The following is a 27,395-nucleotide window of genomic DNA, read 5'->3' on the forward strand; positions in this document are numbered from 1 at the left end:
CCCAAATACATCTCAATTTCAGATTCTTCTCTTTGTATCCACTGTTACCAAACTATTTCAAGCAACTTTTTTGTTGTTGTTGGTTTTTTTTTTTTTTTTTTTTTTTTGGTTTTGTTTTGTTTTGTTTTTGCCGACTATTGTAGGAGCCCAGCGATCTTCTGGCTTCTACTCCATTTTTCACACTGCAACCAAAGAGGAATTTTCATACCCCACATTTAATTATCACACACACACACATAACTCTACTAGGAAAATCTGTCAATTTCCAATTACTCTTCACATAATCAAGACTTCAAACAAACATATGGGGTCATCAAGTTCTGGCTCTACATACCTGACATTTTGGGTTTTATTCCCGTGTTTTTTTCCAGTTTTTATTAAAGTCTGTACCTTCTCTGCTTCTCAAACAATGCTCTATGAAAGCAGAAGTTTGATATATTGTTTACTGTTATATTTTAAACACCTAATTAAGTAGCAAATAAAAAGTGCAGGCAGAAGTTCCTTAGGTCTCTAGCTTGTAGCAGGCCCTGTAGAGAACGCCGCGGACTGCAGAGAATACCTTCCTCTAGAATCCTCAAGGCCCTCACTGCATGGCGTGAGGGAGAAATTTCTGATTCTCTTCTTGGGCTGATCTCTGCCTCACTCCATTCAGAAACTAGACAGTATAGTGGACTCAAGTGTAATCCCTTGTCACACTTGCGGGGTCGAATCTCACTTTTGCCATTTATTAGCTATGGGACAAACTTTCTACATCAAAGTCCTCAAAGGTAAAATGGGAAGGAGTCCCTACCCCTTAAGGTTCTTCTTATTATTAAATATGTGAATACCTATCTATTGGTTATCTATGTAACTATATTCATTAGGCCACATCTCCCCAGAGACCGCCAGTTCCCTGCAATGTACACTGGCCAGAGCCTATGAGCCTGCTATATGCACGGTGATTCAAGAAAAAACCCGTACTTCTTAGCTTTTTGTTCCGTAAACCGAGTGCTGCCTACGCGCCCCTTACTGAGTTGAAGAAAGAACTTGCTATCTTTAGGTTCTACCATCCCAAGATTGCAAACACACACCGCTGAATCCCACACCAAGTCGCCCTTTCCAGGCAGCCAGTCAAACGCGCTTTCGCAATTGGCCGTAATAGAAACCCCGGGAGCTCCGCTCTGACCCCGGCGGGCGCCACGCCCAGACTCGCTTCCTGCTCGCACAAGCGCAGTCGTCGTTCTTTCCTGTCCTTGGGCTTCCATCCTTTTCCTTCACGCGGCCGAGTCCCCTGATCAAATTGTTAAATCCTCGCGCTTCTCCATGGCAAAATTTTGTCTTTAGTACCTTCAGCAGCTGCCTGGAATTCAAAACCACTTCGCTCTCCCACCGGTGTAGAACCTAATCCTCCAGTTTAAGGAACCGGCCTCCGGAGACCAGTCAGCCGCGGGAGCGCAAATCTCGCGAGAAAGGGACCATCCATCGCGGTACTTCCTTGTTTCCAGAATCCTTAGCGCGAGGCGGAAACATACTCTTACCTTCAGCTTCTGTGGATTAGAGGATTTTCACTGCGTGCTCGTTTTTCGCCTTCCGTGTTGCGGTTTCTGGAAATGGCGGCCCCCGAGCAGTCCCTGCCGCCGATGTCAAGGGGATGCCAGAGCTCTGCCTCACTCTCCCCACCGCGGGGCGACCGAACCCTTTTAGTGAGGCACCTGCCAGCCGAACTGACCGCCGAAGAGAAAGAGGACTTGCTGAAGTATTTCGGGGCGCAGTCGGTGCGGGTCCTGTCAGATAAGGGACGACTGGTAAGGGCGCGCCCGTCCCAAGCCGCCGGGGAAGGCCCTGGGCTAGTGACCGAGGGGGTCGGGGGGAAGCTTTGACAGAAGGAAGTAGAATAGAGTGGGAAAATGAGCTTGGGTAGTGGGGTCTTCCCTGTCTTTAAATGCCTTGAGCCTGTGTTAGTCACTGCGCTGTAGAAAAAAGCAGTGAAAAAGTCAAGGGAGAAGAATGGAAAATCGCTTCTGCCCCTTTTCTCACCCATCTTGAGAATCTCAAAAAACTCCTCTGAATTTGGGAGCATTTCTTTTAGACGCAGAGTACTCTCAGATATGAGGTACAACGGACTTTTTAAAAATACTGGATCATTTATAAGCCACTGTTCAGACATTCATTAAAACAGAGGAGAAAGTACAGAAGTAAGTTCAGTAAAGCAGTTACAGAATTTCTACGGGAATTTTTAGGAAAAAATTCTGAAAATTTTCTGACGGAATCCGTTGGAATAATATTCTAAGACTATTAAAGGTTTCTACACAGGGGGAAAAAAAAAGTTTCTGCACAGTAATTTACAGTTACTTCATTTGCTTTTATACCTGAAGATGTTTTAGATCGATTTCTCTCCGTTAAAATAGTGATGGTGATGTGAAGTTTCTGCAAGATGGTCTGGGTCTGTGATTCCGTCAAATGTCAGTGGTTTTAGTCTCACGTGATTCTAATATGCAAACAGGGTTGAGACGTATTGAGAAGACTGAGCAATTTTGATCAATGTGTCAGGTACACCAGAAAATACAAATAGTTTGTGTTCAGTTTAAGTACTCTTATGTCATCTTGGATTAGATTAGACAAAACTAGAATGTGTGATATAAATACTGAAGCAACTTGTAAATGTTTTAATAAGCGCTGTTAAGAATGATAACATTACCCGTTGTAATGATTCATTTACCTTTGAGTTACCTTTCTTTTTTCTTCCCTGATGGTCTTTAAACTGTTTACAGTTTATATTTTTAAATAGACTTCTCCCACTGAACTCTTATTGCAGGGGTAAAAGAGAAAGGCACCATGCACTTGAGGAATGGTTTTCTGTGGTAAACATTTTTAAACTTTGTATTTGGCTGTATAGAGGGAAAATCTGTATTATAAATTTAAGATCTTTTGTTTAAGGGTTGTCCTTTGGTAGAGTAGGGGTTTTAAACTTCTGGTCTCTTGAACTATTTGAAAGTATATAAAGAAAGCATCCTGTGTGTGTGTGTACACCTTTATAGAAAAGGCTATATAGCTATCATCTCAAGGAACTCTGATACAAAAAGGATTTAGAACCACAGTACTGAAATTAATAAAGTTATAATGGTCTTGATTTTCCATCCTTTTCCATGACTTTATTTATTTGTGAAATAACTGTCAGTTGTTAAAGTCAGACTTAGGAAAACCAGATATTGCAACAGAAGTAATTTGTACCTTAATTCTTTTTCAGAAACATACAGCTTTTGCTACTTTCCCTAATGAAAAAGCAGCTATAAAGGTATGACTTTTTTTTTTTTTTTTAACTAATAAAGTCATCAGCAATTTCCTGTTATCTAATTTTTGTTAAAAAGATTTTGGACTGAGGTATTGGGTTATTACATTACCTGACATTAAGGGCAGGAGTCAAAGGATGTTGGGAAAGGTAGATAATTAATTCAAATGTTACATATTAACTTTGAAGAGTTGAGCTGTTTCTATGGAAAAATTTTTTTTTTTTAAAGATTTTATTTATTTGACAGAGATCACAGGTAAGCAGAGAGGCAGGCAGAGAGTGGGGGGAGGGTTCAGCAGGGAGCAGGGAGGCTCCCTTCTGAACAGAGAGCCTGATGTGGGGCTCGATCCTAGGACCCTGCAATCATGACCTGAGCCAAAGGCAGGGGATTTAACCCACTGAGCCACCCAGGTGCCCCTGGAATTTTTTTTTTTTAAGATTTTTTATTTGAGAGGAGGCAGAGCATCAGGAGGGAGAAGCAGACTCCCTGCTGCATGGGAATCCTATATGAGACTCAATCCTAGTATCCTGAGATTATGACCTGAGCTGAAGTCAGATGCTTAACCAACTGAGCCACGCAGGCACCCTGGAAATATTTTTAATACAGTTGAAAATATGATTCTAAAGACAGGGTCAAAAATGGAGTTTCTTGAATCAGGTGAATGGATATGGTTGCCCAAAGGAAGACAAGCCAGGAAAGGAGAATGGGAGGGAGAAGTTAAAAAGAAAGTTGAACTAGAAAAGAAATTTTCATCGTTGCAAAGAGAAGAGAGTTTTAAGAAGATGAGGTACTGTGATGACACAAAATGAGGAATGAATAGCCTGATGAGTCAAGGGTTTTTTATTATGAAACAATAGAAATCACCCAAATTCTCATCAATAAAGGGAAGGGACAGCTTATATTATAGTATATCGGTAGCCTGTACTACTCTCAAAGAATGATGGTCAAACCAATATATATTAGTAAGGAATGTAGCCTTGATAGAGTACATGAATAAAGTTGGCAGACATTATGTATGAGATGTAATGGATTTTTGGAAATCCAATAGTACCTATGTTTATGGATAGGAAAAAACTGTGGCAAAGCTGTACACCAAATTGTTAATCAATGTCTTTCTGTCAAGGTGGGATTATAGAAGACTTTCACATTGTATGTATTTTTTAACATTATAGGATTTTTTTTTTTCAGAAGAAATTCTTGTAAATATGGCACAAGATATTATAAATAAAATATGGTAATGAAACCCACGTTGTTTTATGGTCGACATTAACTTAGAGAAGAGGATGTGGTGCCAGTCATTGTCTTTGGGAAATGTTTGTAGTAGAGAAGTAATGAGAAGATAATAGCATTAGTATGGCTTTTAGGTTACGGTGCACATAACTGATAGATTTTTAAAAAACAAGGGTAGAGAAATCTTTAAGAATAAAGTAAGTAGCTGGGCAAGATGGGTAAATTAGTTAACATTAAAAGTGAAAAACTGTATATCCTTGAAGAGAATAGGTTTGGTACCCATTTTGCCAACAAGAAAGTTGAAGCAGTTGAGCTCAGATGCCCTATATTTCAGACAATCAAAGGTTCACTGGTAGTGAAGAAGTCTAGAATTGATTTAGGGACTTGTTATTGAAATAATAATAATGTTATTGAAACATTTTAAAATGAAACAAATAAGGATGCATAAAGATGGTAAAATAAAACTGTAGTTCTAAATAAGGCTTATAGGTCTATTTATTAAAAAAATTTAAATGCTTACAGTGTGGTAGATGCTGCTTTAGGTCTTGGGATAAATCGGTGAATAAAATATTTACAAAAAAGGAAATAAAAATTTATGTCCTCATTGGGGCTCATATTCTCAAAAGGGGAGGCAGATTATAAATAATAAACTTAATTGTTTAATATTTTAGAAAATGATAAATGCTATGGAATAAAAAGGAAAAAGAGCAGTACAATCAAGAGTGCAAGATGGGGATGGTTAAGTTGCAGTTAAGGTGATTAGGGTCATATTTAATAATTTGAAAAAGGTGAAATTAGCTAAGGGAATATGTGGATAAAGTACATTCTAGTCTGATTAATAACTGGAATAAGGGCACTAGTATTGGAGAATGCCTGTTCAAGTAAACTAGAATGACTGAAGCAGACGGAATGAGGAAGATGAAATTAGAATTTGAGGTCAGAGAAGTAATAGATGCCATATCATGTAGGTACTCTAAAGATCCTGGATTTTACATTTTACATTTGAGTAAAATGGGAAGGTACTAGAATATTTTGAGCAAAGCAGTAACATAATTTAATTTATATCTTTAAAAGGATGTGTTGAGAAGAGATGGGAGGCAGGAAGAGTAGAAATAGGGAAATCTCTAAAAAGGTTATGGTGGTAATTTAGGTCAGAGATGATAGGTGTTTGGACCACGTTAGTAAGAAGTGATTAGATTCTGGATATATTTTGAAGGTAGAAGCAATTTCTTGATGGCTTGGGTATGCAATATGGGAAAGAAGTCTTATGCATGTTTCCAATATTTTTGATATGAGTAAGTGGAAGAATGGGATTACCATCAACTGAATGTGAAAGCCTCCACATAAAAAACATTTGGGGGGAATGAGGATAGAATATCAGTGGTCCAATTTCTGAAATGTCAATTTTGAAATGTTTGTTAGACACTTAGGAGAGCTTTCTGGTAGTTTGGATATGGTTTCTTGAACTTTGGAGCAGGTTTGGGCTGAGGTTAAGAAGTGGGGAATTAGCACAGCATTGGGATTTAAATTTAGGATGGTGATTAGATCACTAAGATAGTAGCTAGAAAGAGGACCAATAATAGAACCCTGGAGTATGCCAACATTTAGAGTTTGAAAAGGCAAAAGCCAAGAGATTAAGGAGTAGAAACCAGTGAGCTAGGAAGAAAACTGCAGGAAAGTATGATGTTTTAACATCAAATGAGGAACATGCATCAAGGAGGAAGTGATCAACTGTTAAATGCAATAAAAATGAAGACTGAAAATAGACCATTGGCTTGGCAGTACAGAATTTGTTGTCTGAGTTGGAGACTGGATGGGAGGAGAGGGATTTTAGGTAGAGGGCTTAGAAAAAGAAATTTTTTTTAAGATTTTTTAAATTTGAGATCGAGAGAAAATGTGCGTGAGAGAGGGCAAACAGTGGAGAGGGAGAAGCAGGCTACGCATCTAGCAGGGAGACCAATGTGTCGGTTGAGCCCAGGACCCTGGAAACATGACCTGAGCCAAAGACAGCTGCTTGACTGACTTAGCCACCCAGGCGCCCTGGTTTAGATAAATAATCCTTAAGGAGTTTTACTGCAACTGTAATTAAAGAGGGAAGTGAGCAAAATGGGGTCAATAGATGAATAAGAACAGAGTAGGGTGGGAGAAATAGAAGCATATTTGTGTGCTAATATGGATGAATCAGTACAGGTCAGAAAATTAGTAATGTAGTTAAGAACATTCCCCAAACAGAGTAGAAGAGAGTTGATGGGTGGATGAGAGGGTGGGATTTAGTATACAAGACAAGTAACTGGATTTAAATGAAAATGTGGATAATTAATACTTTATAACAGTAGGTTGATGATATGGATTCATTAGCTTGTAGATAGGCATTAGGGTGGGAATCTGAAGTTCTCATCTGATTGTTTCAGTTTTCCCAAAGTAGGAAGCAAAGTCCTAGGCTAGAAGAATGGGAAAGGAATGTTGTGAGGCTGAGGAACAAGGAAAAAATACAAAATAATAGCTTAGAGATTAATAGAAAAAAATTAACTAAAAATGTGGTTAAGTGTGGCATCATTTAGGTTTCATCTCCAAATTTGTGGTTGTGGTCATGAGTTTAAAGTGAGTCCAGACTGATTATGTCTGTTTTTCTAACCATTTTCAGCTGCCTAGTTATAGGGAGATTTTGATTTAACCAGATGTTGCTTTTACTGAGTGGTAGGAAGCAGTCCTTTAGTAAATGACAAAGGCTAAGCACCCTGAGATTGGAAATGGGTAAAAAATAGCCAGGGAAATATTAACAGCATTCACAAAGATCATGTAAAACTATTTGGAAATGTTCCCTAACAAACAACTTTTGATGCAGTTATAAAATATTTTACTCTTATTTTTCCAACTGAAGGCATTGACAAGACTACATCAGCTGAAACTTTTAGGTCATACTTTAGTTGTTGAGTTTGCAAAGGAGCAAGATCGAGTTCATTCTCCATGTCCCCCTTCAGACACTGAAAAAAAGAAAAGGTATGTAGTTAGGTTTTCCTAACATTTTAAAGTGTTTTTTAATCAATTGTATTGTTGTTTTCAGACTAGCAGGTAAATAATTAAACATAATAAATGATACATGTCTCGATTGAAATTAGTACAGTATATTTCTTTTTGTTCCTAATTATGCATTAGGAGTCTGAGTATTGATTTAATATTAAGTAATCAGTGTGAAGTGGGAAGAGGGTGGAGTGAAAAGTATTCAGCTTTAAGTGGAGGAATATAACTAGTATAAAATCCTTGTTGTATTACAGGGTGTCATGGATAGGCATGCCCTTTGAAATCAAAGACTGGTATTTGGTTCCCAGCAGTAACTCTTTGTAGTTACAAAAACTTTACAAATTTGCCTTATACTGGTGATTCTCAGAGTGTCCCTGGGCCAATGGTATCATGTAGGATCTTGATTGGAATACAGATTCTTGGGCTTTACCCTAGTCCTGTTGAAATTGAAATTTGGGGATGGAAAGGGGGAATATAAGGCCTCACAGTCTGAGTTTTAACAAACCCTCAATTTTTTACTCTATTTCTAAAGATATGATCAACTTGTATTCTGTATTTTATAGATGTGATGACCCTGTGGAAGATGATAAAGAAAAGAAAGAACTTGGTTGTTTAACCATAGAAAATGGAATTGCACCAAACCATGGGTTAGTGTTTTTTGTTTGTGTTTGTTGCTTTTTGATTTGTTGTTCTGAGTGTGTGTGTGTGTGTGTGTGTGTGTGTGTATTGCAATAAGATACTTTAAAGGATACATTATTATGTCAATCAATATGTTGGTTAAAGATGATGAGGTGTTAGAGTCTGTCACTGAATTTGGGTTCATTAAAATGTTAAGAGCTATAAAACAAGCTCTGGTAAGAAATACCTTATTTTTCTTTATTTCAATCAGAAAGCAATTTTTTTTTTCTCTTTTTAAAAGATTTTACATATTTGAGAGTGTGTGTGCTCACAGCATGGGGGGGATGTGGGGGACAGGGAGAGGGAGAAGCAGAATCCCTGCTAAACAGGGAGCCCAGTGGCCCAATGGTGGGGGTAGGGGCTTGATCCCAGGACCCTGAGATCATGACCTGAGCCAAAGGCAGACACTCAACCAACAGAGCTACTCAGGGACTTCAAAACTATTTTTTTCTTAAATGTACTTATTTGGGATTATAAGGAACAAGGTAAATCTAAAAGTGCTGAATTATTTGAACAATTATGTACTTCATCAGATTACGTAAAAATGTTATTGATATGAAACTTACTAAAACATGATAAGAATTTTAAATATTTTTTTAGGCTGACTTTCCCTCTGAATTCATGCCTCAAGTATATGTACCCACCACCTTCAAGCACAATCCTAGCAAACATAGTAAATGCTTTGGCAAGTGTGCCTAAGTTCTATGTACAGGTAAGTAGAATGAAACTTACTTTCCCAAAGTAAATGCTTGAATAACTTGATAAGTTATTTTTCATGCTAATTTCTTTACTTTTCATAATAGCATTAATCAGACTAATTCTAACAGGTAATGGTATTACAATTATTTAAAGGTATCTTCTCAGTTTGGGCTGGCATAACTTAAGTATCATAGACTAGGTGGTTTATAAGCAAAAGAAAATTATTTCTCACAGTGCTGGAGATTGAAACTGTGAGATTAGGGTGACAGCAAGGTTGAGTTCTGGTAAGGGCCCTCTCCAGGGTTGCAAATGGCTGTTTTCTCTTTGTATCTTCACCTAGCTGAAAAAAGGAGAGAGCTCTTTGGGGTCTCTTTTATAAGGAACACTAATCTCATATTCATGGGTGTCTACCCTTGTGACCTAATTACTTCTCAAAGACCCTGCCTCCTTATACCTAAACCCTGGTTAGGGTTTACTATGTGTATCTGGTTGGAAGTTAAGTCCATTGCAAAAGGTAATGAAATATTACTACATTCGAGTAAAGGTTTTTATAAACTGTGGCTTAAAACTTAACATGTTTAATATTAATACTAATAAACACAAGATAATTTGGGAAGTGTATGGTAATTTTTGTTACTTGATCATACACCTTTAATGTGGAGATTCTTTCTTAAAGGAAAAAACATAGTGAACACCTTAGCAATGCTTGAAAGTATTGACAGTACAAAATACTTTGAAGTACAAACTATAGATGATATTTATTTTCTTTAATATGCTTCTTATTTAATTCCATAGTAGTTGGAAGAAAGACATAACATTTTGGTAGCATTTACATTGCAAGAACATGGTATTTTTAATGAGAATAAGTATTTATAATTGACAAGCATTTTAGAAAGGGTAATCTTCTGAGATACATCAGTGACTGGTAACAGCCCCATTCTGGGATAAAGCAAGACGTAGCCAGCTTTTGCGCCAAATCAGGAGTATAGTTATAGCAGAGTTTTAAAGTACATAAAATATGTGAGTTGAATTATCATTTTACTATGCAGTTTTCAATGTTTTGTTGCTTTCAGGTTCTTCATCTTATGAATAAAATGAATTTACCCACACCTTTTGGACCAATTACTGCACGCCCTCCCATGGTAAGAAATATCTTAAAATTGTAAAGATTTATGGGGCACCTGGGTGGTGCAGTTGGTTGAGTTGCTGTCGTGATCTCAGCGTCATGGGATCAAGTCCTTCATTGGATTCTGTGCTCAGTGTGGAGTCTTGTTTTAAGACTCCCTCTCCCTCTGCCCCCTGCCCATAAATAAATAAATCTTATTATTATTTTTTTTTTAGATTTTGTTTATTTGTCAGAGAGAGCTAGATAGGGAGAGCACAAGTACGGGGAGCAGTAGGCAGAGGGACAGAGCAGGCTTCCTACTGAGCACGGAGCCTGATGCAAGACTTGATCCCAGGACCCTGGGATCATACCCCCTAAGTCGAAAGCAGACACTTACCCAAGATGTCTCAATAAACAAATCTTTGAAAAAAAATGATTTTTTTTTTTTTTTTTTTTTGAAGATTCACAACTTCTCTTCCGGAGATGGGATTGTTGAGGCCAACCTTCACAAATACTGAGTCACTAGCCTCTAATGTGCATTGAAAATAAGGGACAAGTTTAAAGTTAACATACTAATGGTAGTTAAGTGGAGAATGCTAGAATATGAAAAAGATGCTTTTGGTAATAGAGGCTCTCATTTCTACCAGTGTTCAGTCCTTTGACCCACAGTACTCTTCCATTTTATAAAATAATTGCATTTGACAACTTAATTATGTAAAATTTCTGTTCTTGTTTTATTCCATATAGAGAGCATCATTTGCAGAAGAGAAGAAAGGTTGCTAATAACTTCTATTCAGAATTTACTATGAAAATATATCTGTAATTTAGATAGTAGTCTGTGTCTGCTACTGAACTATTCTAGTTACTATTTTGTTATAGTACCTGGTAATTGTCTAGATAATAGCAATGAGAAATTATTTTGAGTCCTAACATTTAAACAGAATTTGCTTTTCTGTTATGTATTGCATATTGACTGCTTTTTCTGATGTATATACTACTAGCGTCACTATTTTTCTTTGCAATCCCAACACTTCAATATCTGGTACATTACAAGAATATCTGTTAAGTTTAGGCTGCTATTAACATAAAACTCGAATCTTAGTCACTTAACCCAGCATAAGTTATTTCTTGTGCATGTCAACTCCATTCCAAAAGTAGGGCAGATGACTTTCTATTTAGTCATTCAGAAGACCTAACTTGTTTTCACTCTGTGCATATCCCAGAATAATAAAGGCATTATCATACATCCTGCAGATCAAGAAGGAAGAGAGGATTATGGATGGAATTTTTTTTTTTTTTATGCTAGCATTCTGTTGGTTAAAACTCATTTACATGGTTAAATCCAGCTATAAAGGAGGTTTGGAAATTTACTCCAGCTAGGTGCCAAGGAAGAGGAAACAAGTTTGTAATCAAATAGCAATCTTCTGTAGCAGGTGTTCTCTCACTGTGGGTTGTATGTGTCATGAGGGAGAGAGATGAGAATAGAGTATCTGAATGAAGATGGTTTTTCTGTTCTATAAATATCATAGATTACCATATGATTACTGTTTTTCTCTTAATTAGTATGAAGATTATATGCCATTACATGCACCTCTTCCACCTGCATCTCCTCAGCCACCAGAGGAACCTCCTTTGCCAGATGAGGATGAGGAATTATCAAGTATAGAATCAGAATATGAGAGTAGTGATGATGAAGACCGACAGAGGTTTGCAATATCAAATAATATTTGTTTCGATTTCAGGAACAGAATATGAGAGAGATTCTTTTGCTCTTCTTAAATTTTACCTTAGAAGAATTATAAGAACTTATAATTATTCCATAATTTGGGGTCATTAAAATTTCTCCCAACCCCCCCACCCCTCAAGCATATTGTAATAGGTATAGATTAAGATCTAAGAATGTATATCCAGACCTAAGGAAAAAATTCTTGGATCATAAGTAATTTTTTAGATTGATTATTATGGTATTATAAAGTGCATTTGATCCTCATTATTTGTGGATTACGTATTTAAGAATTGTCCACATACTAAAATTTGTTTGTAACACCCCAAACAATACTTAGTGTTTTTATGGTCTTTTGCTAATGTGGGCATGCACAGAATGGTGAAAAATTTGAGTTGCTTGATGTGCATATTCCTAGATGAGGTAGAACAGAGTGACATGCAGTCTTCTTATGTCAGCTCCAATACCGTAAGCAAGTATCCTTTTTGTGGTCTATTTGATACCAAGCCTTTCACATTTTTTATGCTTTTTGTTGGTGAATTTGCTGGTTTGTTTGTTTAGATTTATTTATTTATTTGACAGAGATCACAAGTAGGCAGAGAGGCAGGCAGAGGGGGAGGGGGAAGCAGGCTCCCTGCTGAGCAGAGAGCTCGGTGCAGGGCTTGATCCATCCATCCAAGGACCCTGAGATCATGACCTGAGCCAAAGACAGAGGCTTAACCTACTGAGCCACCCAAGTACCCTGGTGATTTTGCTGTTTAAAGTGGTCCACAAGGGTAGCATTGAGGTACCGTCTGATGTTTCCAAAATCAAGAAAGCTGTGATGTGCCTAATGGAGAAAACATGTTAGATAAGTCTTGTTCAAGCTTGAGTTATAGTCTTTGTGAATTCATTGTTAGTGAATCAGCAGTTTATAAAATAAGATGTCCTTAAACAAAAAAAAACAGGAAACAAGGTGTGTGTTGATGAGTTGGTGAAATGTTAGAGCACAGGCTTATAGGAGCCCTATCCTGACTTTCTGGTAGGGGCATTGATACATTATTCACTAATTCTTTGTGAAGACTTTATAAAACTTAAGTATCTTAAATAACAAGAATAAGAATAGATTGTATTCATATTTTTTCAGCTATTCCCCTGAATTTTATTCACCTCAGAATAAATTTCCAGAGCATTTCTGTGGGATTTTATATAAAATAGTTCATAGTAACTAATGCAAGGAATTTTGTTGTTGTTGTTGGTTGTTCTTGACACCTTACATGTATTTTATTTAAGGATTTTGGTGAGAAGTAGTAAGTTGTTAATAATGTTAAGGTATATTATCCACACATAGCCTAGTACAGGAATATGTAAATATTTTCTGTATAGGGCTAGAGTTCTGTTGTAGTAGGAAAGCAGTCACAGACAGTGCCTAAATGAGTGGATATGACTGTGTTCCAGCAAAACTTTCTGTTCACAGAAAGAGGCAGCTGGCTGACTTTGCTCCTAGGGCTATAATTTGACAACCCCCAACCTGGAAGTCCACTATCGGCATATAAGAATCTTTTTTTTTTTTTTTTAAGGTTTTTTTCTAATTTTTAAGTAATTGTTATATCCAGTGTGGGTCTCAAATTCACAACCCCAAGGTCAGGAGTCACATCCTCCACCAGTTGAGCCAGCTTGGCACCCCGAATGTTAAGAATCTTAGGTAACTATGTAGAGAAGTCAGACACAGGAGTGGTTGACGTGAATCAAAACCCAAGCAGAGAATCCAAGCAATATTTACAAATAATCAGCAATAATATGACTATTATTGAGTCAATGTTAACTTAAGTAGTTGCTCAGTATGCATTCTTTCTAGAGAAAGAATTAAAATAAAAATGTAGATGGAGCCAAAATTACAAAAATGAGGTGAATAGAGTGTCTTGAATAGAGACATTTAGGAAGTCTGGCAGTTCTTGATAGACTATAACTTTAACTTGTTGATAAATAAAGAACAGTATAAAGTGTTGCCTTGGGTTCATTACATAACTTCTGTAAATTTTACTTTCTTTATAAAAATAGTGATAGCAGTTTCAGGAATGCTTTATGCAGACTGGCCAAAACCTTTTTTTGTTGTTTTGTTTATGTAGGTTTCCATTTAGGGATATAGTGAAGAGCTCAGCAAGTAATTCATCTTAAGTAATGAGAGTAAAGTTTTTCCAAGAAACAATCTCTTTCATGCTTTTCTACTATCTTATGGAAACGTAAAATAAAACAAAACCATACTATTTATTCAGCAAATATTTATTGGTTTTCTAATTTATGCCTGGCAATGTTGAGAGGCTTAGTATATTCTGGATGAGCAATTTATGAATAGAAACATGTTTGTATAACTGGATTTATTCATAAAATTTTTGGCAAACATTGGTTGTTAAGAAGCTTTACAAATGTATAGCATGTTGTCTTTTTCGTAACTTAGTTTAAAGCTTATTTTAACCACATTCGTAGGTTTACATTTTTCCTCACTTGGTTTAAAGCTTATTTTAACCACATTCTCCCTTTTTATTTTGCCTTTAAATTTCACAAATGTAACTGTAGAAATAGAGTTATGACTAGTGGTTTTGAGCTTGTGCTCTCTAGGAACACTGTGTTTGATTCTAGGAAGATAACAAAAATGCCTAGACAGGACCTATTTGAAATTTTACACTCTTAATGAAGATAAACTGGGTACAGTGTATCAATTATCACACCTTGATAGTTACTTATAAAAAGCTGCTTCAAAGTATAGTATTGAAACTTTGTTCTAAGTTATTCTGTTTCTATAATGATTCATGTGCAGCAGTTATGAAAATGCTTTAAAATAACCAGTTTAGACTAATTAGAATAAGAATCAAAATTAATTATACTGTATTTGTAAGATCTTTTGACTATGAGTCAAGAAAGGCAGTAAAGTTACATAGGTTGTATTACGGTATCCTGTTCAACTTTCTGGCATCAAATACAACCTTTTTATTTAGACAACTAATAATTTTCATAATAAAACATATCTTTAAAAGATAAATTGAGGGGAACCTGGGTGGCTCAGTAGCATCTGACTCTTGATTTATGCTCCTGTCATGCATGGTCTCAGGTTGTGAGATAGCCCTGAGTCAGTCTCCACAATCAGCAGGGAGCATGCTTAATATTCTCTCTCTCCCTCTCCCGTTGCCCCTCCCTCTGCTTGTGTATGTGCACACACACACACTCACACACTCTCTCTCTCTCTCTGTATCAAATAAATCTTAAAAAAAAAAAAAAAAGATAAATTGAAATTAAATAAATTCCCAGTCCCTTTAAAGATGAAAGTTGGGGACGCCTGGGTGGCTCAGTTGGTTAAGTGGCTGCCTTCAGCTCAGGTCATGATCCCAGCGTCCTGGGATCAAGTCATACATGGGGCTCCTTGCTCAGCAGGGAGCCTGCTTCTCCCTCTGCCTCTGCCTGCCTCTCTGTCTGCCTGTGCTCACTCTCTGACAAATAAATAAATAAAATCTTAAAAAAAAAAAAAAAAGATGAATGTTGGCCTAGAAAACTCAGAACTTGAGCTTATTGTAAATTATTTTAATTGATGGCTTAGAAACTATAATTCTGCTATATAAATCATAATTTGTAATACAACATGTATAATTTATATTTATAGTTCATATTATGTGCTTCTACATGAAGAATTTCTTGTTTTTACTTCCCCTTTTCATAACGTAGAATGACTAAACTAATGGAACTAGCAAATCTTCAGCCCAAAAGGCCAAAAACAGTAAAGCAGCACCATGTGAGAAAAAAACGAAAAATAAAGGATATGTTGAAAACACCTCCATCTGCTCCGCAAAGGTAATTTTGTTTTATGAAATAAGTTCCTGTGTACTTTGTCTACATGCTTAACTCATGTCATTTATAAACAATTATGACAGACATTTTACTTACCTGTCTACCATGGAACTCTATATATTTTAATATATTAATCACATAAAATCAATGTTAATTGCAGTTTCATTTAGCTATTCTACAGTGTAAGTTTCCCTTGAACTTGTAATTAGCTTCATAAATTGAGAAAAGAGTTTGTTAGAAATCTTTTTTTCCATTTTGAAGGAATAAATCCTTAATCTGTGTTTTTTTAAATTTCACATTAAGTATGTGTTTTTCTTACCTATATATGTCTTGATACCGTAGTCCCATGCTTTTAATACCTATTGCAGCCCTGAAAAATTAAATAACATAAACCAAATTCAGTTTTCCAGTAGCCACAGTAAAGGATTAAAAAGCTGATGAAATTAATTTTGATAATATATTTTATTTAACCCATTATATCCAAAATATTATTCCAGCATATAATTAATACAAAGAATTATTGATGTGTCACTTTTTTTGTACAAAGTTGTCATAGCAGTGTGTATTTTATATATTTTAATTTGGACATCAGTATTTTCATGTGCTCATTAGGACAAATGTGGCTAGTGGCAATTCTGTTGGATAGTATAGCTATGTTATATAGTAATGTAGAATATAGTACATAAAAATACTTATATTAAACATAGAAGAATGTCTTTGTATATTGGTAAATTTCCTTAAGTTTGAAATCAATAGTCCTCAAGTATTGTTTCTGTCATTTAGTGAGTGATACTCCTTAATCTCAGTCTCCTTGTTTAAGTAGTAATTTAATAGTATCTGTATTGAAAATTTATTAGGGTTTATTAAAGTATTAAAGGTAAGTTATATTGTGCAATGCCTGTGGTGTAATGAGTGCTTTGTCAGTGTTAATTTAAGGTAAATAGGAATAATGTTTTACTTAGGATTTTATTTGCAGTTGGAAAGTAATGCTGTCACTATTTATAAACAGTTTACATCCAGTTCTGTTACCTTCGGATGTATTTGACCAACCACAACCTGTAGGTAGTAAGAAAATTGAATTTCATATATCTACTGACATGCCGTCTACATTTAAGAAAGATCCAGAAAAAGAACAAAATTGTGAAGAACAAAATTATGGTAAGCATATTCTAGTTCTCTAATATGCTGTGTAAAAATTCTTCTCATTCTGCTTTTTGTATTAGAATTAAATTTTTAAAATTTGCAGTTAATCTTCATTAATATTGTGGAATATTATCCATATTGAACTTTTTCATATAACTAAAATTAATGCTTAATGATGAAACCATCACTGTTGCCTTTTGCTAGTAATGAATTTTAGGGTGAAAATTGAGTCTGGTTTTTGCTGATATTTACACTAAAAATACAATGAAGCAGTTCTGCTAGTGATTTATTTTTTCATGTTAGATGTGATGTTCTGTGATTTTATTAGTACATTTGTACTATAGATGAGGAAATAAATTGTGACTATTGTGTGTATTGTAGATTTTATGTAAATTTTCTTTTTTACCCAAAAGACATTGGAGATTAATTACTAAGGTACTGTTCTTAGCTTTAAAGATAATTTATTAAAATTGCAGATATTTGTTCTGTTAATTTTAGGCATTAATTTGATACTATGGTGAAATTCCTTTGTTAATTTCATAAATAATACAAACTTACAGAAAAGGTAACAAAAAGCATATAGTGTAAAAAATTTAAGAAGTTTTACCACCTCAAACCCCACTGTCCTCTGTCTCACCACCATTGTTAATAATTTAGAATATAGCTATTCTTCTGGACCTTATTCTATACATGTGTAAACACATTTTCTCCTCTTGTTTTAAATGGGCATAATGTTTTATGTAGTGTTTGCCATTGACTTAATATTGACTTATTGAAAGCATACAGTATAGCAGGCTCTATGCTAGGCACTAAGGAACAAGTTAAATGTGGTATCTGATTTTTAGGAGTTTAAAGTCCAGAGGGAGTAGCTTAACTTTTCAACATAAAAATACGTACCTTTTTTTATGATTGCATAATACTACATCGTACAGTTAAATCAATCTGTTATCATGCTTTCTTGGTAGAAGTTGATTGTTTTTTACTATCTGAGAAACTACTGGCACATATATTTTTGCATATATATCTTTGAGCATTTGTGTGACTATGCAGTTAGAGTTCTAGTAAGTGTTGGAAATGTAGTGAGTAGAAAAACTGATTTTAATCCCTCTTTTTCAAGGTTAATGAGAAGATACTGCCTTTTCAGATAGCTTCCCTATTATTATTAAGGAGAATAGAACATATTTTATTTAACAGTTAAACTTAATTTGTAACTTTACAGTATTTCAGTGTATGGTATGAGGCCTCCATCTGTACTCTTATCTTGGCCTGCCACCATTAGGGGTGGGTTTGGGTTAGCCATTGGGTCATAATCTCTACCAGAGGGGTAGCATGTGCAGAACCCCTGCTCCAGAGCACAGTGCCTATCACAGAAGAGCAGCTGATAAACACTGGCTGTGAGAAACAAACAAGATGATCCAAGTAAAATGCTGGGCATGGTGCATATGTCTAAATATTAGCTATTATTGTTTGTTGAATAAATGAATATAGGTAGGGCATGGATAGCTCCTTTTTTGTTTGTTTCAATATTTATATTTTTCTTTTTGTATATTTTTGTTTCTTATTTCATGTTAGTCACCTACACACTAATTTTACTTTTTTAAACTTAATTTACTTAAGGGTGTAGACCACTATGAGATGGTGACAGCCCTACCATGACATCCCTGTGTGGTAGTAATATTGAAGTAACAGTAGAAGTGGACTTGAGTTTTTCTCTTATTGATACTTCCAGGCCACAGGAGATCTATTTGTATATGTTTTTCAACATGATGAAGAGATTTTATAATCTTAAGTTTAGCATGTTCTTTGCATCATTTGCATAGCTTTTTAGTTTTTTGTTTTTTTTTTTTGGTAGAATGACTAGAATTTTTCTAGTGAATATTTAACCTTACCCTTACTGTGCCAGTTTAATTTTTGCTGAAGCTAAAATTCATATTTTATAAATGAAATCCATTATATTGCTAAAATTAAAAATTTGCAGTGTTTTTGAATTTTCCTACTTGAGTAATTTTTAAAGTATGAATACTTGTTTTTCTTTATTTCTTATAGGATCCAGGAGTAAAATTGGTTTCTTTTTGGTGGGAGGGTGGGAAAAGGATTGATGAAGGTTTTTTGGTATCCTCAAACTTCCATTTGTTTTACGATTTCAGGATTTGTGCTGATCTTAATCTTTTAATCATCTTTGATAAGACTGAAGATTGAAGGCTGTTTAATTATATTCTGGTGTAGCACTATGAAGTCTTCAAATCCATTGTATAAATAATGTTGAGTGACCACGTTCCATTACAGAATGAATGCCTTTGCTACAAATTTCTTTCATATAATTATTAATAGTTCAAAGTGGACAGGTTAAACATAATATTTATCATTGACCCCCTCACACACACACACACATATGCGTGCACATTCTGCCTATCTTGCGCAATACACTTTATCTTTTTGAGGTGTCCCTCTGGTATCTCAGACTAAATACATTGAAAATAAATTCATTTTCTTTCCACCTTGCAGGGCCTATGAGTAGCACCACAAAGCAACCATTTGGCTGTTTAGCTATTGTCTGGCTGTTTTCATAATACGGTGGCAGAGTTTTAATAGCCATGACAGAATCATATGGCCTGCAAAGCTTAAAATACTTGCTATTTAAACCTTTACAGAGAAAGTTTGTCTACTCGGTTCTAAAGCATTAAGAAAAACACTGAAGAATTTCAGTGCCAAAAGATATTTTAAAGACTAAAAATGGAAAGCAAGACCTGTTTTGAAGGGAGGGAATTTTTAATGGCTGATGTTAATGTTAACTTTTAGATTTACCTGCTGCTGAAGGTGATGCACCCAATGTAGGATTTGGAAAAATCTTCCCGAAACCTAATTTGAACATCACAGAAGAGAGTAAAGAGGACTGTGATGAAATGCCATCAGAATGTATTTCTAGAAGGGAGTTGGAAAAAGGCAGAATTTCTAGAGAAGGTAATTTCATGAAATAGACCGATGCTTATTCCATTTCTCTGATGCATCAGAAACAACAAATCTCTTCATGTTCTTTACCTAATTAAGGCATACATTTCAAAACCTCTTTACAAATAAGGTTTTTAATCACTGCTTTTTTTTTTTTTTTTTTGGTGAAGATTTTGTTTATTTATTCGATAGAGAGATAGCGAGAGAGGAAACACAAGCAGGGGGAATGGTAGGAGAAGAAGCAGCCTCCCTGCAGAGCAGATGTGAGGCTTCATCCCAAGACCCTAGGATCATGACCTGAGCTGAAGGCAGATGCTTAATGACTGAGCCACCCAGGCACCCTGCTTTTGGTTTTTCCTCCCCATATTTTTTAGGGAGGAAAATGTGTCTCGATAAAGTGTTTTCAGTCTATCTGTGATTGGAAAAAATATTTTTGTTTTCATTCCTAAAACTTTTTATATGTAATCTTTTAAAAAATCAAGTGGCCTATGGTCTGGAATTTTGTATTCCAAATACGGTGGATGTATCATTACAGTTCTGTGTTTGAGAAACATGCAAAGCAGTTGTTTAAAAAAAAAAACAGTTTTAATTATTTGGTAATTGAAGATCTGTGTTTAAGATTTTATATCCAACATGATAGTTTCTTTACTTCTAGAAGAATTTTTTCTGTTTTAGTACATTTTAGGAAATTAGGGGTTTTAGATTGTCTCATAGCATTTTATAGTATTTCCCATGATAATGGGAAATAAACTTCCAACTAGCATTTTTACATAGAACATCTGTTGTCAGGAACTGATTATTGATACTACAAGTAGTGGTACAGGGATTTAGAAGCCACAGTTTGTATGAAATTAGGTTTCTTACGTTTGACTGTGTTGGTATCTGGTGGTTTGGGAAATTAACTTTAAGCAAGATGATAACATTTATTTGCTTTATTTTTTTAATAAGGTTATTTTATCGTAAAGGAGTTTCAATAGTAGATATTTTATTGAACAAATTTTTGTTATTCTAGGTGACCTGAAATTTTTAAGTTTTATTATCAATACAGATTTTTAATGAGTATATTTATTAATAACATTGCTATTAATGGTTATGGTTTTGAAATTTTCATAATGCTTGTTCTATTTAACACTTGTATTTGAATGTTATTACAGTTTTTCTTTGAGAAAATTAATGAAAATATCCTAATGTGTGTCCTCCTTTTTTTTGCTTTTAAATAAGAAATGGAAACACTCTCAGTTTTCAGAAGTTATGAACCGGGTGAACCAAACTGTAGAATTTATGTAAAGAATTTAGCTAAACATGTTCAAGAAAAGGTAAATTGAAATTTGTCAATTGACTGTATTATTTTACTTCTTTTTTCCTCCTGAACCTTCTTACTTGTCTTTTTCTTATTAAAATTCTAGGACCTTAAATTTATTTTTGGGAGATATGTTGACTTTTCATCAGAAACACAACGGATAATGTGAGTCATACTCTCAAATAATGTTTTGTTTTTATCTGTTACAAATTAGCCCTTTATTTAATCCCAGCACTTTCCCTTTACAGATAACAATTACAGGAAAAAATTGTTCTTATCTGTTGCATAACTTTTAGATATCTAAAGCATTAGTCAGCAGAATTCTTCATAAATGGACAGGTAGTAAACATTTTATATTTTTATTTTATTATAAGCCATACAGTGTCTGTCGGAGCTCCTCAGTTCTATTTTTGTAACATGAAGGCAGGCATAAATAATAGACTAATACTTATGTCTGAGTTCCAGTAAAACTTTATTTATACAAAGAGCATAAATTCCAGCCTTAATGCCCAGTTCAGAAGCAGTGGGTCTCAAACTTTAACCTACATAAGAATCACCCGAAGAGCTTAGTAAAACCATTTCCTGGATCCATCTAGGTTGACGTAGGGCCTATAATTTGTATTTCTAAAAAGCTCATGGATGATGCCAAAGCTGCTGGTCCAAAGACTATACTTTGAAAACTACTGCATTAATGATCTATTCAGGAATATATATAGTAGTCTGGCAAAATTTTTCAGATTCTTAACCTTGGAAGTAACTTCCCTTCTTTTAATTGGTCTTCATTAACCAAGGCTCCCAATTTTGTGAGAGGAAAAGAGAGGGATATGATTTGTAAACGGTATAAAAGCTAATGTTTAGAGTTAGGATTTCATTCTTTAAATTGCTATAGTTAGTTGGCTGCAAAGTATAAAAGACCCTCAGCCATATAAGTTAGAAATAGGGAAAAGTAGAAAAGTTAAAGAGATAGACTTTGAGTTGGAGGTAAAATGAAGCACTAACTGGAACTAAGTTTTATTTTAGTATTTTTAAGTCTTATCTGGCCTGTTTATACTCAGTAGTAGCAGATCTCTTTTCTTAGCAGTATACTAAAAGTTTCTTTTGCTACTTTTGCAAAGTACTGGTCCTTTTTCTTGTTGCTACCTTTGAATCATGATTATAAGAAACAGAAAAAAAAATGTATGAAATGTTTCATTTACATAGGTATTTGTATACATCCATTTCTTCTATTTTTAGTATTGCTGCAATTAGAATTTGAGGGGGAAAATAATTCTATATGTGGAGAAAGCTGTATGTACATCAAAATCATAAATAAATTGTTTTTCTTGGGACTAGTGTGAATTTTAAAAATTGCTGCATTTTGATTGTAGGAAATACTTTAGTTGTAAATTATGGTCTGGTTTTTCTGATTTTTGAATATCATTTTCCCAAAAGTATTGAAAAATGAATATGTTATGGAATAATAGAACATTACATTTGGAATAAAAAAATCTAGTTTGTGTTTTTGCTCTAATTTTAGCTATCTTTATGACTGAAGAAGTCACTCTCTGTAGACTTCTGTACAATGATGATTTTGACTAGATGATAAATAAGGTCATTTCCTATGCTGAAGTTCTCTTACTTTTCTTTGGTTCCTCTCAGTCTTCCTATTTTCATTATGTAGTTGCTTTTTGTCTCTTGGGTGGATAATATTGAGTTGGCTCTATGAAATATTTTAAACATTGAAATATGAAGTAAAAATTTAAGTTTGCTTTTATAGTTTTTAGTATTATAATTTTTAAATTATATAAATACACAACATAGTTTTGAAGGATAGGTATAAGCTCATTATCAGACTTACTTAGAATCAATTTTAGAACAGTATACAAAACATCTCTAGAAAGTCTGAGTAATGTTCTAATCAGACAGTATTGTCATTTTTACTCAGAAATAGCAAACATCTTAAATGTTCAACACATTTTCCTGTGATTAGAATTGTTTGATACTCTTCAAATCAAAATCTCTTTTTCTTCTTCACTTCTAGGTTTGATATCCGTTTGATGAAAGAAGGTCGCATGAAAGGACAAGCTTTCATTGGACTTCCAAATGAAAAAGCAGCAGCAAAAGCTTTAAAGGAAGCTAATGGATATGTTCTTTTCGGAAAACCTATGGTGGTTGTATCCTTTAAATAATCTGTTCCAAAGACACTGTGTTTTTTAGTAGAAGGGTATGTGAAACTAATTTTTTTTTAAAGATGTTACTTATTTATTTGGGATAGAGAGAAAGCACAAACAGAACTAGAGTGGCAGCAGAGGGAGAGGGAGAAGCAGGCTCTCTGCTGAGCAGGTAGCCCAATGCGGGGCTTGATTCCAGGAATCTGGGATCATGACCTGAGTCTAAGACAGACACTTAACTTAGCCACCCAGGTCCTTCTTGAAACCAATTTCTAAGTTACCCTTTAGAAAACTGAACATTGGTATTCTGGCTTGAGATTAGTTATAAACATACTTAACTGGGTCACATGGGTGTAAATAAAGGAACCTCAGTGGCATGAAGGTATTAAAATTTAGCCATGTCTTAACATTTCATTTATATACTCAGAAGCACATTTTTAGGCTAAGCCTAAAACACTACAATATCTACAAATACACCTGGAGTCATTAAAAAAGATATGATTCATTGTAGTTTTGTTTTATGTTTTATTATAGTATATTTCATATATCTATTTGAAAATTTTAATGACCAAAATATATCATTGGTTAAACATTCTGCCTTTAGTAGTTAATATAGTTTGCAAAATAGAAATCAGTGGGATAGATGGAGTCAGGGTCCAGCTGTAAAAAAATATGAAGTAAAGGTACATTTTTTTACTTTAGCAAATCATGGGCAGTAGATAGGAGGCACTCAAGAAAAATTTTTTTTGACAAATGGCTGAGAGTAGGAAGACAAGTGTAAGAGACAGATTTTAAAAACTACTCCTATTTTACATTAGGTAGTCTTAATAATTATTTAGAGAAAATAACTGTCCTGTTCGTGAAAGAACCTTAATTTTTGAATATTAGCAGTTTGCTCGATCTGCTAGACCAAAACAAGATTCTAAAGAAGGAAAAAGGAAGTGTTAAAAATTAATGAAGGTAAGTGTGGATATAACATAATGAAAGAACAAGACTTTCTTGAGATAAAATAAAGGAAATATAAAAGCCTGCTTTTTTATAATTCAGGTATCTCCTAAGGTTTTTTAAAGGATACTTAATCATTTGATCCATCTATCCATCCAAGTCTCTATCACTCTCTTTGTGTCACTATGCAGCTAATTCCCAATAAATTTCAAAATTTTAACTACAGACTAAAGTCCATCTGTATATAAAATTAAGTTTGGAGAATGGATTTATGAGGGGAATATGTCTTTGTCTTAGAGCTTGTTCAACCTACAGGAAAGCAGTGGTTCTTAAACTTTAACATATATTACAGTGACCTGAAGGGCTGATAAAACTGTTACCTAGGCTTCTGTTCACCCTCACCCAGAGTATCTGATTCAATAGGTCTGGAGTAGGAACCTTGTGTAATCAGTCATGCCAGTTTTCCTGTGCTGATGCTGGGAAAGTGTCCACCAAGCCAAGACATGTTGGTCACTCTTAACAGGACCTCTGAATTCACATTACTAATTTCATATGTCACAGAAATATTTACATTTTTTTTGTGGAATGAAATCTTTTGCTTTTCAAACAAGTAATTTTAATGTATTCTTAAGTAATTTAATGGTTAAAAAAGATAGAATTAACCATTTTAAACTTCAAAGTTTGTGTTACTGTTTGATTTAAGGCACTTGAGTGGAAACATTTTTTGTTTTATTTTAAATCTTTTTATCTTTATATTTGGAAGAACATGAAGTAACTCAGTCAACTTTAATGGTGTTAAGCTAAAAAAAAAATCACATAACTAAGGAAGAATTTTGCTTAATGTTTATTTCTTTTGAAAAGTGCCTTAAATATTTGAATTTTGTGAGATACCTATACTGGTATAGTCAGAATTCTTACAAATACCTTAGTGGAACGGTTAAAAAATTAACAGTTTTCAGTGTGTGTTTAAAAAAAAATCATTTATTTATAAATCTAGTGTGTGAAAACTGAGAAAAAAAATTAAACTGCCTTCTGCTGTTCTTCTTTAGAAGCATTCCTGCGTAAATACTGCTGTATTACTGTCATACAAAGTGTATCCTTTCTTGTTGTATCCTTTTTGGGGCAGTGTTTTCTGTTTTTCCTAGGAATGTTTTGTCCCTCCCCTACTCATTGATTCAGATTAAGCAATAATTTTTTATAATTTATCCAATGAGATATTTCTAAAATTAGCAATGTTGACTGGACAAATCACTTACATGTTTTTTAGATCTGTTGCTGAATTTTCTATGCTGTTCTTGAGGTTATGCAATTTTTCCAGAGAAAGTTAGTGAATCAGGTCAACTTATTTACTTGGAGAATGTATGCATCTGCTTCAACACAGAATTTAGTCTTGTTTCTTATATTTATGTATTTCCTAAACCTGTTTAATAACATATGCTTTCTGTTTTATGATATATCTGGTTTAGGTGTTCTATATAATGTATTGTTAAAATTGGTTTGGGGAAAGGATTTTTTCTTTAAAAAAGTATATATATTGGAAATTAAAATAACTGAATTTCTTTGTAAATTCCAAGTAAGAGTAACAGACTTCACTTCTCAGGTTTTATTATTGATATTTCCTTTGAAACAGAGAGCAAGTAGAAGTATTTTTTTCCCCTCTTTTTCTAAACAAAACAAAAGGAGTGAGAAAAGAGGAACAGAGGGAAGAAGATATAATACTGACTCAGGGTAGCACATTAAGTGGAAAAAAAAAAAAAAAATCTGGTAGGTATATGTAGTAACAGTGGTTTCCAGACTGGCTGAGGACCATAATTACCCAAAACAGTGGTTCTTAATCTTGGCCACGGTTGGAATCACCTGGGAAACTTAAAAAAATCTGATGAAGGGAAGAAAAGGCTAAAATGTACCTGAGTTTCTCCCCATTTTGATTAATTGGTCTGGCGTACAGCATAGATACTGGAGTATTTCAAACCTCCTAAGTGTGACCCAGGTTGAGAACTATTGAGGAAGGATTTTTACATTCAGAGATTGCTGGACTCTCTCCTGAAACTAATAAATCAGAATTTCTCAGAATAGGACCAAGAATCTAATTTGAAAAGGTGTCTTTAGTAGTTCCAAGGGGTGACCAGTTTGGATACTAGTTTGTTAGATTAAAATGGTTAGATGCTTACTACAACCTAGCCATCCAACCTTCTCTGTGTAGGAAAATCAAGAATTGGAGCCTCTGCATTTCTTGCAAATCCTGCTATTGCTAGTACTAGGAACACAATAAAAATTCTGTTAATAATTTTAATCACTCAAGAGTATAAAAATTTATAGATATTTAAATTGCTGGTTTTTATAGAGACAATTAAAATGTTTTTTTTTAATGTTAATCAGTTTCTGTATAAGCTGTTTATTTAGACAATTAAAAATTTTTAGTACTGACATGATTCACTAATTTTCTAAATATAAACATGTTAGCTTTTAGTTATTTTAAAACTTATTAATAAACTGCTTTATAATCATAATTATTTTTAATGAACTCTTATGGTGTTTTAGGTTCCTTTTGATTCCATGTCTTCCAACTGCTTTCCAACTTTAAGGAAAAGAAAGTGACACCTGGATTATGGAACTGTGCGTAACAGCTTTTAAAGTATATTTAAAAATTAAATCTATATGCATTTAAATCAGTTTATTGGAGATATATTACATGTATTTTAATCCTCTTCCTCATATATAATAAATTATTTTCTTTCCAATAAAATAATGTTCTTATTTTTTTTATGTTTATCACATTTGGAAAGTGTAGTTTGATAATTGCACAAAATTTTGAAGGTAAATTTTACAACAGAAATTTTCTTTTATGATTATAGATACTGCCCTTTTTTCACTCTTACCTGCATACCAATTCACTTAAACATGCTTTTTTATAGTAATATTACTTCTTATAATTATTTTAGGAATGGTTATATTTGTCTGGCTATGAATTTTGTTGTTTTTTTATTGTTGGTTTTTTGTTTTTGTTGTTGTTGTTGTTTTTAAGTAGTGGGAGATTTCCCCTGCTTGAGGGAATTTGTATCTTGCCCTAATTTAGTGTTTTATTTTGGTGCCCCCAAATCGATCAGATTATCACCTAAGGTTGTAAATGTTTCCCTTACAGAATCTGTTATCTTAGTGAAATTACCTTCATCTATGTGTTAAGGAAACTGATATATTTAATTCTTATTAATACTGTCCTGTGAGTATATAATAATAACTTCACCAGAATCAATGCCCAAAGACTTGGTCTTTGTTGGAATGTTGTTGTGAATCACAGCTTTTTCCTCAAAGCATTGTAAAAGTAAGGAAAATGGGAATTTTAATGATAGAATTTAGAAGTATG

General features: G+C 34.2%; 2 protein-coding genes across 7 annotated transcripts in view; both read left to right on the forward strand.

Annotated features, from left to right (window-relative positions):
- LOC309842381 (pancreatic alpha-amylase) overlaps positions 1-27,395 on the forward strand; it is a 224,572-nt gene that overhangs the window by 157,250 nt on the left and 39,927 nt on the right. The window contains exon 1 of one of the 2 annotated variants that reach the window (XM_082686501.1): positions 26,573-26,647. The exons of the other annotated variant lie outside the window; for it this stretch is intronic. Coding sequence (XP_082542627.1) covers positions 26,640-26,647 — 8 coding nt within the window. The 5' untranslated portion in view covers positions 26,573-26,639. Of the gene's footprint in view, positions 1-26,572; positions 26,648-27,395 lie in introns of those variants that run through there. 2 annotated transcript variants of the gene reach the window in all.
- On the forward strand, positions 435-26,777 carry RNPC3 (RNA binding region (RNP1, RRM) containing 3). Of its 5 annotated transcripts, none has more exons than XR_014299626.1 (16): positions 435-1,784; positions 3,227-3,274; positions 7,381-7,499; positions 8,084-8,167; positions 8,799-8,910; positions 9,971-10,039; positions 11,566-11,708; positions 15,422-15,547; positions 16,554-16,702; positions 19,487-19,648; positions 20,858-20,952; positions 21,043-21,101; positions 22,957-23,089; positions 23,975-24,046; positions 25,081-25,795; positions 26,573-26,777. XR_014299626.1 is itself a non-coding variant. In XM_082686504.1 (15 exons), exons 1-14 carry the CDS (start codon positions 1,590-1,592, stop codon positions 24,032-24,034), a joined length of 1,554 nt encoding a protein of 517 aa, XP_082542630.1. In that variant the 5' UTR covers positions 435-1,589; the 3' UTR covers positions 24,035-24,046; positions 25,081-26,777. The 5 variants fall into 5 exon arrangements, 2 of the variants coding, with proteins under 2 accessions (XP_082542630.1, XP_082542631.1); XR_014299627.1 differs by having other exon boundaries at positions 25,081-25,139; positions 25,712-26,777; XR_014299628.1 differs by having other exon boundaries at positions 25,081-25,124; positions 25,712-26,777.

Source organism: Mustela nivalis (assembly GCF_964662115.1).
Source record: "Mustela nivalis genome assembly, chromosome: 10".
In the NCBI taxonomy this organism is placed as follows: Eukaryota; Metazoa; Chordata; class Mammalia; order Carnivora; family Mustelidae; genus Mustela; species Mustela nivalis.

Bases quoted from the DNA above. Each gene is read 5' to 3' on its own strand.
- RNPC3 (XM_082686504.1), top strand. From the start codon at position 1,590: ATGGCGGCCCCCGAGCAGTCCCTGCCGCCGATGTCAAGGGGATGCCAG. The intron at 1,785-3,226 runs GTAAGGGCGCGC...ATTCTTTTTCAG, and splicing joins TGTCAGATAAGGGACGACTG to AAACATACAGCTTTTGCTAC. The intron at 20,953-21,042 runs GTAAATTGAAAT...TTAAAATTCTAG, and splicing joins CTAAACATGTTCAAGAAAAG to GACCTTAAATTTATTTTTGG.